At 36.0% G+C, this 13,930-nt stretch overlaps 4 protein-coding genes across 4 annotated transcripts; 2 read left to right on the top strand and 2 right to left on the bottom strand.

Moving 5' to 3' along the window:
- The first annotated feature begins 828 nt into the window (after positions 1-828).
- On the top strand, positions 829-2,467 carry LOC108809060 (histone deacetylase complex subunit SAP18). Its single transcript, XM_018581185.2, has 6 exons — positions 829-989; positions 1,104-1,136; positions 1,284-1,394; positions 1,632-1,727; positions 2,062-2,136; positions 2,235-2,467. Exons 1-6 carry the CDS (start codon positions 876-878, stop codon positions 2,265-2,267), a joined length of 462 nt encoding a protein of 153 aa, XP_018436687.1. The 5' UTR covers positions 829-875; the 3' UTR covers positions 2,268-2,467.
- Positions 2,468-2,920: 453 nt separating this feature from the next.
- On the bottom strand, positions 2,921-4,141 carry LOC108810619 (probable carboxylesterase 9). The gene has a single exon (XM_018582724.2). It carries the CDS (start codon positions 3,913-3,915, stop codon positions 2,941-2,943), a length of 975 nt encoding a protein of 324 aa, XP_018438226.2. The 5' UTR covers positions 3,916-4,141; the 3' UTR covers positions 2,921-2,940.
- Positions 4,142-4,464: 323 nt separating this feature from the next.
- LOC108809714 (probable carboxylesterase 8) lies at positions 4,465-5,874 on the bottom strand. Its single transcript, XM_018581871.2, has one exon. It carries the CDS (start codon positions 5,680-5,682, stop codon positions 4,708-4,710), a length of 975 nt encoding a protein of 324 aa, XP_018437373.1. The 5' UTR covers positions 5,683-5,874; the 3' UTR covers positions 4,465-4,707.
- Positions 5,875-10,478: 4,604 nt separating this feature from the next.
- On the top strand, positions 10,479-13,037 carry LOC108810226 (cytochrome P450 76C3). Its single transcript, XM_018582355.2, has 4 exons — positions 10,479-10,997; positions 11,296-11,812; positions 11,892-12,170; positions 12,584-13,037. Exons 1-4 carry the CDS (start codon positions 10,597-10,599, stop codon positions 12,920-12,922), a joined length of 1,536 nt encoding a protein of 511 aa, XP_018437857.1. The 5' UTR covers positions 10,479-10,596; the 3' UTR covers positions 12,923-13,037.
- Positions 13,038-13,930: the final 893 nt, after the last annotated feature.

The raw sequence follows: 13,930 nt of genomic DNA, 5'->3' as shown, positions 1-13,930 counted from the left end.
GAAAATATTGAAATAATGATTTATTTGTGAAGATGTGAGTTTGTGCATGCCAAATTCAGAAAGAAAAGCAAAGAAGATCGGGTAGTCTTTGTAAGTTTCATACTTTTCACTTTATAGCAATATCTTTAATTACTTTTATTTATTTTCATCACCAAATGTTATAATTTGCAAAATTAATAACCTCACATTCTTGTGGAAAATAGCACTGCAGCTTCATGTGAGTGTAGGGTCACTGGCGCCTTATCGTTATGAATACGACGTTCTTGAAACATCGAAGCAATCAATGACCCCATTTCCTTATTGTCATATGCTTTTCTTGACACTTTGCTATAATAAGAACGACGCATAAAAAAAAGGAAGAAGCAAAAGACAATTGGTAAAACCAGCATATAGTTTTATTTGAGGATCCTAGGAGGGCACGTGAAGTCTCACTATACATTGGGTATGGATTGGTATCTGTGTTTTCTTCTCCGTATTGTTAGCTATCTATTCCAATGTGTATTTCAAAAGTATTGATAGACAATGGTATATTGAAAGAAAATCAAATAAATAAGAAATATGTGAACTATATAAACCTTAAAAAAAAGTATTTTTTCTTCGTTAAACTAATATATGTTGCATGTTTCTATTTTTAGCTAGAAATTGAAACACCTACATGGGAGCTAATGAGTGTCATAGTAGATGCAAAATCAATAACTCCAGCGTCACATATAAAGGGCCCTTGACAAAGAAATAATACATAAAGGCCCAATATTAATGTAAAAGGCCTATTACGGTAAACAATATGGGCCTAAAGCAGCCCGTCTTATCACTCTGGGACATTACAACTGCTAAACTACACCGTCGTGAGAGAGACTTTCGAGAGAGAGAGAGAGATGGCTGAAACAGCGAGAAGACAAGGTGGTGGTGGGAGGCTGTTTCCGCCGCCTCCTCCGAGAGGCGTTAATCAACCCCCTCGCCCTAAAGCCGAGCCTGTCGATCGCGAGAAGGTTTGTATTCGATTTCATAAAGCTCGTATCGATTGGAAAGTCTTGTGATTTTTCTTCTTCTAGGGTTTTATCTGTTAGCACCTCTCTGATTCCTTTTTTATTCCCGAATCCCAGACGTGTCCTTTGCTTCTTCGTGTGTTCACCAAGGTATGTCTTTTCTCCAAGTCTGCTCCTTTTTATCGTCTGTTTGTATATAATTGATCATATGACTGATCCTTTAGCTGTAGATAATTGCTAGCAAGTTTTGGTCATGAAAGGCAGTTATATGCATTTGTGTTTGGGTCTATTTTGCAGAGTGGTGGTCATCATACTAAGGAAGATTATGCTGTGAGAGGCAAAGAGCCAAAGGACGAAGTTCAGATTTACACTTGGAAAGATGCCAATCTTCGCGAGCTAACGGATTTGGTATGTGTATTTACACAATGCATCTGCCTGTTTCTTTTTGTTTCTGCACAAGCTGCTTAAGTGTACTGAGAGGTTTTTGAAGTGTATATTGTTTGGAAATAAATGTTATTTTTTTCAGCTAGAGAACTCACTTTTTTGTTGTTGTTGATTGCTTCATGTTTTTGGGGTTTTTCTAATTGCATACAAAGGGAATGTTTCTCACAAGCATAGAGATTAAAATCACTTTTTTTGTTTCAGGTCAAAGAGGTTTCTGTGGCAGCTAGGAGAAGAGATGCTAGATTATCGTTTGCGTTTGTTTATCCAGACAAGAATGGCCGCTTTATTGTCAGACAGGTAAAGTTTCTTTTACTTCACATTCTTGATATGATAGGATATAACCATAACTACACATGACTACGGATGCATTCTAGAGTTTCTTCTGTGTTTTTTTGGGACAAATTAGCTATCAGTAATTCAGAGATTTGAGAACGCAATGTTTCTACACTAGCTTGAAGGCTTGACCATGTCTTGTGTTATACTTATGAAGCATGCTCAGACATATTAGTATTGACTAGTCATCTTCTCGTGCTTATGATTTGAGACTCAAGAGCACGTAAATCGTTGCATTCAGACTCCCTGTGATGTTTGCTTATGATCTTGTCATTTTTTTGTTGTTGATTGATAAAAGGTTGGTCAGACGATGTCTTATCCAAACCGAAAACAACCAGACGACAGTAAAACACTCGCTGACCTTCATTTCGAGGTAAGGAGTTAAAAACACAGACGCATGAGATAATGGTTAACTTTCTTTTTGCCAAAGTAGAGTAAGCTATAACTGCAACTAATCATCCTTTTTTGTAGATTGGAGATTATCTGGATGTGGCAATCTACTAGGAGGAAGAGGTTTCTGTTTTTTTCCTCGAGTAGCATTTAGGGGTGTGTGCACAAGCAAAAGAACACATTCATAGTTGTTCCTATTCCCTTTTTTTTTAACAACAGTTGTTCCCATTTCAAAACTTCGTTTGGACACATATTATGTATCCTTGGATCTGGTCTGTGCACAACTGGTTTAGTCATAACTTTTCTCAAAAACTTTCTATGGTTACACAACTATAAATCTACCAATCACCATCATATAAAAGCCACACCCACACGAACCCGATAAAATTTTGAAATTTAATTGTGGCGTTGGCCATATTTTATGATCATTATCTATATCCAGGAAAATATGGGTTTAAAAGCTTAGCAGATGGGTTAGCAACCTGATGCATAATCTTTGCAGCTCGCTCGAACTCTTCCCTCAACACTCTGATACTGAACTTATCCACCAAGGTCAAGGCTTGTCTCAAACGGATCCTCATCCATATCTTCCGATGTTACCTCCCCTGTGTTCATCTAATTCATTTTCTTTGAATTCTACTACAAATAAAGTGATCATTTTATTCATTTCAAGAAAAACAATAATTTTACAAAAATGTTGAACCATAATTTAAATTGATTTTTTTCATATATTACATCAAATATTATTTCATTTATTATTGCATGCAGTGTTGGAAAGAGCAAATAATTAACTAATAAACTCTCTAATCATATTAAGAAGAGCAACGGCTCGCCGTGGATCAACGAGCTCGATTCCATGAAAACCAGCATCATCAAATTTAGCTTCAACCCTAACACCAGCCGTAACCAGCATATTCACAAAGTTCTGTTGATGATCAACCAACGTGTCTCCCCCATAACCAATCACCAAACACCTTCCCAACCGTCCCACCTTCTCCTTCTGCGGCAAGTAACCTACCGGGTTACAGTACCTGTGGTCCCTATCGACGCCCTTGGGCAAAGAAAGCTCCCACATGGCGTCGATCGCGGGCACCGGCATCACCGGATCCGCGAAGTTCTTCAGCTCCGCCTTCGTCCTAGTCTTCCCGCCGTAGAAAGGCTGGTAAAACATGCACCCGTCTATCTTCAGCGGCGTCAGGTCGTGGTCCAGCGACTTGAGCGCGAGCTGGAAAGCGATGTTGGCGCCGTTGCTGGAGCCGAAGATGTAGCACCGGGAGAAGTCGGCGTAGTCTCTGATCCAGGCCTCGCCGTTGTTCGCGTCGACGGCCTGGCGTTTGACCCAGAGGAGGGCTTCCAACGCGTCGTCGTATTGGGTCGGGAGCCTGTGCTCGGGAGCTAGGCGGTAGTTGACGGAGACGATGATCACCGTCAGCTCGCTAGCCATCTGAGAGCAGCCGCGGTTGTTCGCGGGGGAGTTGGCTGGGTAGAGGACCCAGCCGGAGCCGTGGAGGTGGATGAGGATGGGGAGACGAGCGACGGCGTTGTCGTTGGATGGGAGATTGGTTGGTCGGAAGATGCGTACGGTCACGCCGGTTTCGAGGTTGATGGTGATGTCTTTGGAGGCTGTTAGCTTTCCCGGGGACGGGTCCGGGTCGGGATCGACCATCGGGTACTCGAAGTTGCGCGTGCAAGAGCCATCGGGGTTGATTGAGAGGTTGAGGTGCTTGTATGCATCAAATGCGGGAACTGAGTCACGTGACATGTGGTTTTAGAATCTGAACTTATAAGAGGAGGTTAGTTTAGGGTAAGCTTTGATTAGGAAGAAGTGTTTGGAGTTATTTAAGTTTTTTTGTGTGTTTATGTTTATTGGAGGCTAGGTTTGTGTGTGATTAGCATTAATGCACGGACTAATTTGAGGTCATGATGTTGCTTAGTTTTAGCGATATTGACCAGTTCAAGGATGTTTTTGTCTAAATGAGGAATCATGTTGTAGCTTGCTTATGTTTCGTCTAAATTACATGGATTTTTTAAGGCATTTTCATTCAGTACATGCAAACAATTGATTCAATTGTCTAAACACGTCAAGATTTCAAGCTTTTGACGATCTAATCTTAAACAGTTAATAGCTAGATGGTGATATAATGGTTGAAGAGTGCACCTCAAAAGGTGCTCTCGATGCAAATATCCAAACAAAGTAATGTAGTTTGCTAGTGAAAAAAAAAGAAGTTATAATATGATTTCGTGTTCATGAATCTCTATGCTATATAGTGCACTATCATATCATATAATCTCATCATGTTAACCGCTTGAGTAGAAACTCAAACCATAGTGGTCAAGCATCGATAATTTAGCACTAAATGGCACTTGAACATTTGTATCATTTTGAACACCGTACAATATTAGATAGATTTAGAACCATTATTACGTACCAGATCATACATATATATTTTGATAGACACAGAGCGACATGCAATGCAACTCGCTTACAACATATTGCATGCATAATTCATTTTATGGTAGATATAACTCATAAGGACTTCACTGGAGAAGACTACTACATGTTGGACGACGGTGCAGTCGTGGAACAACTCTTCATAAACGCCTCAACGGTGTCATACAGAGCCCTGGCTTTGTTCTCATCAAACAACTCGCACGCATGAAACCCATCTTCATCAAACCTCGTCTCCACGTGCACTCCACGTGACCTCAACATCTCCGCCACGTCTCTCTGCCGATCAACCAACGGATCCCCGCCGTAACCGTTGACGAGAGTCGACGGAAAACGTCCCATCTTCGCTCTCTCCACCGGACCACTGCTCTTAATCGGGTTACTGTACACGTGGTCACGATCTACACCCTCAGGTAAACAAAGCGACCAAAGCAAATGAGTAGCTGTCAACGGACAGATCCTGTCGTCTTTCAGACGCGACTCCGAGTCCGACGTGTCGACGCCGCCGAAGAAAGCCTGGTTCATTATCAGCCCTTGGATCTTGACGGGAGAGAGATCAGTCTCCGCGACACGCAGCGCGACGCCGTAGACGATGTTCCCGCCGGAGCTCGACCCCATCACGAAGCATTTGGAGAAGTCTACGCTGTCTTTCAGCCATGCGTCGCAGTCTCCTCCGCCGCGGGCTTGGTCTCGGAGCCATAGGATCGCTTCGACGCCGTCGTCGTACGCCGCCGGGAGACGGTGCTCGGGAGCTAGACGGTACTCGACGGAGAGGATCACGGTTTGGAGGCGGTCGGCCATTTTGCTGCAAGATTCGTGGAAAGGAGCGGAGGCGGCGCTGTAGAGGATGAAACCGCCGCCGTGGAAGTAGACGAGGATCGGGAGTTTTGACTCCGGGGGGATGTTCCGTGGCTTGAAGAGACGGATGAAGGTTTTGTTGTTTGGGTTTAAGGGTATGTCTTTTGAGTGCTCGGTTGGGGGTAGTTTGGGGAAGTCGCGGTGTCTGGTGAGAGACCCGTCTGAGTTGAGTGTTATGTTGAGGAACTTGTATGGGTCGCTTGAAGGTGGAGGAGCTTCCATGGATGATGCTTCAGATAGAGAGAGAGAGAAATGGAGATATCGTGTCTGTGGTGAAGTGTGTGTGTGATTATGAAGAAGGGTTGAAAAGCTAAAGATCTGTGAGAGGTTGAAAAGATCAACGTTTTCATTAAAGACGGAGACGTTTTCATTCAAACTTGTAGTTGGGTTTGCCTATATTAGAATGCTATCCATTAATAGTGGCTTAAGATCAGACTCATTACTGCATTGACACCAAATCGTTGAAGCAAACCTAATATAACGGCTCATATCTTTGTGTACCTTAATAGTCGACCCAAGAGTTAATGTGCATTTACAACATGACAACCTCTTTTTTCCCATAAATATCCAACGAACTTGTTTTCTTATGTTGTGGTGAATCTCCTCTTGTATTGTTGTTCAAGTGTTTGTTTGACTCTAAAGCATGATTTAGAGTTTCAGAATATAGGACTGTAACATTTTTGTCACTATGAACCTAGGATAACTAATCAGGTACAGGCCAAGTATTCAGAAGCAGACCACTTTGACATTTAGTCAATAACTGGTAGGATTAATTAACGAAAGAAAGATTTAACACCAAAAGTACTCATGAATTAAAAGCATTAAGAAAAAAGGATGCGAATAAGACTTTAGCACATAAGAGCATTTTCGTTTGCAGGCTTTTCCCCGTCGTTAAAGGTTTTCTTAATTGCCAAAAATAAAACAAAGAACCAGTGAGAAGTTGGGTGCTTTACTATCTAAGATTTAAGAACCAAGATCAACAACATTCATCTTGTAGCGAGTCTAAGCCTTTGACTACAATGTCAAAAACGATATTCCATGCTTCATGTCACTACCATCACGTTCAGACGCATTCTCTATGCTGTAAGCAATTCGTTAAAAACAAAATTTGAGTTAGCATCTGCAAATTCACAAACTGATATTACAAACTTTTCTCTTGTTTTAGAGAGATTTTTTTCTTTGTTTGCCTTTATTAATTTTGTTCAATTATTAGTTTTATGGAGAAAAAAACAGAGGATCCAAAACAGTTAGACCAATGCTCCAACTGAATAAGAATTAAGAAGATAAAGAGCATTTTCTGCTGCAGGCTTTATTTATACTCGTCGTTTAAGGTTTTCTTAACGGCCAAAATAAAACAAATAACAAGCTAGTGAGAAGTTGGGTTCTTTCCTATCTAAAATTTTTGGAACCAAGATCAACAACAAATTCATGTAGTACCTGTGTGGGAGTGCAACTATACAATGTCTCTTCCTCTGCCATTGCTTCTTCCACCACCATTTTTGTCCCTAGGTCTTGATTGTTTGCTTAAAACTGTAATGGTTCTGATTTTTGAAATTTGAATCATGAGGACTCTTCTTGCAGAACTATATTCTACTAAAGTCATGACATTAGAAAAGAGGGAGATTTTTGCATATGATTTTTAAACCAAATTTTTACAATTTTTCTATCCATTGTTTCTTGATCTAAAAATAGTAAGATTCAGTTGCCTTGTGCATATAATTACACAAAATGAAGAAAAGTATCTTGTTTTTTCTTTTACTATTTTCCAACAAGTAACTTACTCCATAGCTGGAAACCGCATCAATTGTGGAAATTCATGAGTCATGATCATGAAACTAACTGTAAGCATGTTAAGAAGGGAAAGATGAATTTTTCCATTACACAAGATTTTAATCGGCACACTTTAGTCGTCTTGTTAACTAGCAAATACGACGAGATAAAAGACAACCAGATTCAACAGCTTAAAGACCAGCCTAACAACGGAACAAATAAATCTTATATTACCTAATTAAAGAGAGAGTAACGTACGCCTAAACACATGGTTAAGCTGCCAAATCGTAATTAATTCGATACATGTGGTAATCAGTAGATTTAAATCTAATTAGCAATAAGTCCAGTGCCAAGGAGAGCACTAATAATTAATAGCACTTCAACCAATCCCAGAGATGGATCAACAGAAATTCAAATTCACAGGAAAACCACAATAGCATAATTAAATTCATATAAACATTCTTCATTTTATGATTTGGTTTAGTACTCTCTCAATTGTACTTAGATGCACACTATACCACAAAAACAAAAATAGGAAAATGTGTGTTGGGATCGGATCATAAAGGAAAACTGAATCCTAAAGTGACTGGTGTCATCACTCTACGCAATTTTGCAGAGGCTGATGTCTTGATATCCCATGTGTCAATATAGTTTCAGAATCACATAGTTTTCCTCGTCGAAATCTTTAAAAAAAAAAATTCTGATTTTATTACTATTATTATGTAACCTATCGTCGAAACTTTTATGGTGTCTTCTTAACAACATACTTTTTTTTTTCTCAACAACACTAGGTGATTCCCGTGCATATATAAATATTTATAAAGTAAATGAATTATAATAATTTATTTACAATATAATAGTTTATTAATATATTGTTTTTAAATTTTAATTATTCTGATATTTTATATTGTAATTAATATGCATGGTTTATTTTAAATAAAACTATGTTATTTTAATTAGACGTATAATTTTGGATATATAATATCACGACTGTTTGATTATTATTTGGATATATTAGTTAAGATTAAATTTTTCGATTCAACTAAGATATTTTTGTTATACAGATTAAAATTTTGTTATTTTTATGTAATTTGGTTCTTGTCTTATATCTGAATATATATATTTTGTAAGATTATGTATAATTTAATATATGTTATTTTGAGAATCAAATAGTAAAAATGAACTAAAGTGTTGATCAATTCAAAGTTACATAAATAAATATAACAATGATAGTTAATTGTAATAGTTGGTTACTATATTTGTAATATTATTTGAGAATTTCATATTTATTTAGTAATATGTTGAGTCGTTCAATAATTTATATGTATTAAAAATTAGTATAAATGAAAATATATTATTTTTATTTAATGTTTGACTTTGTATAAAAAAATTGGATTGGTCTTGTTATTCATTTGTGGGTATATTGTGTTACTTATATTCCGTCAAATTCAAATATAATTTTCTAAGCTAATTCAACCATATAAAATTATAGGACTTAGTAATTTGGTGTATGTTAATATTCAAAAATAAATTATAAAACAACGTGATGATAGATACAATTGCATTAAAACATAATGATACATTCTAAAAATGAAGATTAATTCTTTATTTTGATATCAAGATTATTTTTCTAAACTTTCCTTTTTATAAAATCACATTATATATAAAAAAAATATTTTCACTTTTTTATAAATATTTTCTTTATCATATATGTTATTTTAAAATATAAAAAGGAGCATAAAAATATTAAATCAAATTTTATTCATCAAAGATATCTTAGTTTATGTTATTTAAATTGTTTTGTAATAATTTTATAAATAGATTGATTTAAATAAAATGTTTAATACTTTTAAAATATATATTATGTTGTTTAAGATTATTTTTAAAAGGAAAGGTTATTTATTTACTTTAAAATAAGAATATTTGTAAACTTCCCTTGTTATGAATTACACTATATATAAAAGATATTTTCGTTTTTTAATTTATAAATTTTCTTTATTATATAGGCTATTTGAGAAAAAAAGGAAACCTAAATAAAAAAGAAAATAAAACAAATATTTAACACTGATAATTAGATAAATTTGATTTATTAAGGGTATTATTGTAATCAACCAACATGAGAATTAACGTGAGCGCGACACATAAGAAACTGACTTTTCAAATAATATTATAGAGATAACTACCCTTATTTTGATAATAAAAATATAATTTATAAATTGATGAAAAATTAAATTCGTATTTATTATATATATATAATTATATTATTTTAATAGATATAGAAAAGTTATTAGGTATTACCATATTTCTAAAATCTTACCAAAATGGATATTTGTAGAAAAATAGTATTTTAATATAAAATTTATTAGTTATTACTATATTATGAAACTTTGCCAAAGATATGAATTCGTATATAGAAAATAGTCATTACCATTATTTAAGAAATCTTACCAAAAATATAAATCTTAATATAGAATATTTTACATGTCACAATTAAATTGATGTCATGTCACATTTTTTTAAGCCATGTCATCGTGTTTTTGCTAGACTGATTTTGGTGATGACATGTGTCAAAATCACTTCGCAAATAATGTCTAGGGGATTTGATTTTAGGATTTAATTTTTATAATTTTCTAAAAATATGTATATATTTTTGAAATATTTTTAATTTAAATGATATTTCGAAATTTGAAATACCATAATTGAATATATTTATTTTAATGATGATTTATGAGTTATTACCATATTTTAAAAAATTCCAAAGATATAAATCGAAAATAAATGTAATATATGAGTTATTACCATATTTTAAAAAGTTTACCAAAAATATAAATTAACATTAAATATAATTGTCCATGTCATATTAATCTATAAGACATGTCATCAATTTTAGTAGCCATGTCATATTATTTTTGTGAGAATGATTGTAGAAAAGACATAAGGCAAAATCACTTCTCAAATATAGTCTAAGGGATACTTGTATTTTACAAGATTTTAATTCGGATGATAACACATGGACAACATTATATTAAATGAATACAATACATGCATGTCTCTTTGTTCAAATATTTAAAATTTCTTTGAATCATAAATTTTCCAGGCATGCCAGAAATTAGGCAAGAAGTTAAGCTTCCAACTTTCCATAAATGTGCATGACAAGCAACACAAGTCTCCACTAGTTTTGTTGTAGCCTCTAGGTGTTATAATCATCAATAATGGAAATCACCAAACAACTAATACCATCGTGAAAGTTTGCGAACTTGTTCCAAATTAGATAATATCTCTATTTTTTAAGAAAAACATGAAAACAACATATGTTATATTGGAGTTATATATATTATAAGCATCTCTAGTTCATTAACACCGTCAATGGAACTCTCAATAATTTCGGCCGTATGTACGGTCCTCTTTTTCCTTGTAACTCTCTTCTTTTTCTCCACCGCAAGAACTGGGAGGAACTCCAGCTACGACGGCAATGGCCAAGGCTCACTTCCGCCGGGTCCCCCGGGACTCCCACTGGTCGGAAACATATTCCAACTCGGCTTCAATCCTCACCGTTCACTTGCTGTCTTTTCGAAAACGTATGGACCTATAATGAGTTTAAAGCTTGGAAGGTTAACCACAGTGGTTATATCTTCACCAGAAGCAGCTAAAGAGGCACTTAAAACACACGACCATGTCTTGTCTGCTCGAACCTTTAACGACCCGATTAGGGCCTTTGATCACCATAAACATTCCGTTGTCTGGATTCCTGCATCTGCTCGTTGGAGGTAATTATATATAACTCTATATTTGTTTTTTTGGGGAATCGAATTAATAATTCTATCTAGAAATATCATGTCTTTTAAGAAACTCTTTGTGTTTAATTTCATTTGTAGAGATTAAATAAACTTTAATTTGGTGAAAACTGATTTTCGTATTTACATGCGAGAAATAAATAAACTTAAAACCTGAAAGTATAGACTGAATATTAAAAATGTAATTTTCTAAAAAACAAAATCTAAAATTAAATAAATAGCTACCTACGACCCTGTTGAGCTTATGTTTGTTGTTTGTATGCATCTTCAGGTTTCTGAAGAAGATAGTAGTGCAAAATTTGCTATCACCGCAAAACCTAGACGGTATCCAATCCATAAGGATGAAAAAGGTGGAGGAACTTGTGAGCTTAGTAAACAAATTTTGCGAGAGAGGAGAGGCTATTGACATGGCTCGTGCTTCCTTCATCACATCTTTCAATATAATCTCAAATGCATTGTTTTCTGTTGATTTGGCCACGTATAACTCTAACTCGTCGTCTTTCGAGTTCCACGAAACGGTGGTTCGTCTTATGGAGATCTGTGGGAAACCCAGCGCAGGAGATTTTTTCACGTCTCTGAGGTTTCTTGACCTACAAGGTAGCAGAAAAGAGTCGGCACTCTGCATAGAGAAGCTATTTAGGGTTTTCCAAGAATTTATTGATGATCGTGTGGCCAAAAGATTGTCTCAGACAGAGACCTCGAGTATTGATATGTTAGATGCTCTTCTCGATATTACACAGCAAAACGAAGAAGAGTTCACCATGAATGATATGAAACACATGTTTCTCGTAAGTCTTGCAAACACCAATCACAAAACATTGTGATATAACTTGGCTGTGTTATCAAACTGACCTCTTTCTGTGATAGGACTTGTTTGTTGCGGGAACGGATACAAACTCTAGTACAATGGAGTGGGCTATGACGGAGCTACTCCGTAACCCGGAGAAGATGGTCAGAGCTCAGAGTGAGATACGCCAAGTGATAGGTGAAAACGGTGTCGTCCAAGAATCTGATATCCCGCGGTTGCCTTACTTGCTAGCAGTTGTGAAAGAGACTCTTCGTTTGCATCCTCCAGCTCCTTTGATCCCTCGAAAATCTGAATCTGATGTCCAAATCTTTGGTTTCCTCGTTCCAAAGAACTCTCAGGTATATTTCATACTCGTTTCAGCACCTTTAACTAACTTTGGTATGCACGTTAGCGCTTTTTGGTTAGGTATACATGTTTTTGTTCGTTTGAATACAGTTTGGTATCCCTTTACAAAGAGATAAATATTCAGTTCGGTTTAAATAGAAGTAAAAGTTGATCGGGTAGGGTTAAGATCCATTGAAATATTCATTGGTAATACTAAATCGCTTTACTGTCTATAAGCTTGAATACTAAAAAAAAAAAGAATGGAAAGGTGAACAAAAAATAAAAATTAAATTAAGCGAAAAAACTAACACTTATCTTAAATAAAACTTAAATCTAAATAATATTATATATTTTGCTCAGTTTAGGACTGGATTTGGGTTCGGTTTGACTAATAACGGTCATTCTATGGGATTGAATATTATTATAGGTTTTCGTGAACGTTTGGGCAATGGGACGAGACTCGAACGTGTGGGAGAATCCAATGAAATTCGAGCCAGAGAGGTTCTTGTTACGAGACACCGATGTAAGAGGCAAAGATTTCGAGCTGATACCGTTTGGATCAGGACGAAGAATGTGTCCTGGAATCACAATGTCATTGAGGACAACACCTATGGTGCTTGCCTCTCTTCTCTATTCCTTTGACTGGAAACTCCAAGACGGTGTCGTCCCTGGAAACATGGACATGAGTGAAGTCTTCGGTCTTACTTTGCATAAAGCTAAACCTCTCTTTGTCGTACCCATCAAGAAACCTATATTATCGTCTTAATATTCTCCATGGTATTCTATTCTTTGTAAAATAAGACTTCTTGTGGGTCAATATTAAAAACATAGATATCAGACACTCAATCTATTCAAAAAGAATTACCAAAGGTTTTTTTTTTTTTTTTTAACGTCTGGATCGATTATTATCGATTAATTATGCTATTACAATGATGAGAATATTACAAAGACGATTATACAGCCGACAATTCTACCATCCTGTGAGAATACACGCCTGACTGCACCTCTCCGAGCCGTCCAATGAGATCCATATTCGATGGTACGCCCTACACCAAGCTGAAGATCTCCTGTAATCCGTTTCTCCATAAGCTGCATAATTTGGTATTTTCTGAGGTTTGAACCCCAGACCTCCGGTTGTAGAAACATTACATGAACCCTTATGTCATAATATTCAGCAAAATTATGTTCTTAACTTCTATAAAAATCTATCAGTATTATTGATGAGGACATAAAATCAGAACAACAATGGAGAAAGAAATCAAGATAAAATCAGTGGAGAACATGAAAGTGGGAGAAGCTAAATGAGACAACTAGGACCTAGGTGCAATCAAAACCCTGTATCTTAAAAACCAAGAGGAATTTATTCATGAAACCGGTTTTGCTGCATTCTACATTCAATACGAGCACGCAGCGGATATGTTTCATATCAAAAAGATAAATGGTTTAGAAGATGTGCATTTTCAAGTCGAAAGAAGCCGACTTGCCTTATATGGAAGATGATCAGTAGTTTAATCAGTTGCAAATCAAACATTGGCGACCAGGAAAATCACCTACGCATTCAGGAGACACATCCAAGAGTCCATAAGATCATGCATTCTCTGTTCTTGGTTGAGTTAGGGCTTGAAGAAGCGATGGAAAATTACCTACCCATTCACGTTTTTTCATTATCGATCCATATTCCATCCATCAAGATTTGTAAGTTGGTTATATGACCATTTGCTGTCTTCCATCTACCATCAACCAAGGTCCTATTCTGTGCATGTATCAATTATAG

Source organism: Raphanus sativus, chromosome 6 (assembly GCF_000801105.2).
Source record: "Raphanus sativus cultivar WK10039 chromosome 6, ASM80110v3, whole genome shotgun sequence".
NCBI classification, from domain to species: domain Eukaryota; kingdom Viridiplantae; phylum Streptophyta; class Magnoliopsida; order Brassicales; family Brassicaceae; genus Raphanus; species Raphanus sativus.
Note: the sequence above shows the minus strand (reverse complement) of the source record. Positions and strands in the feature narration are given on the sequence as shown.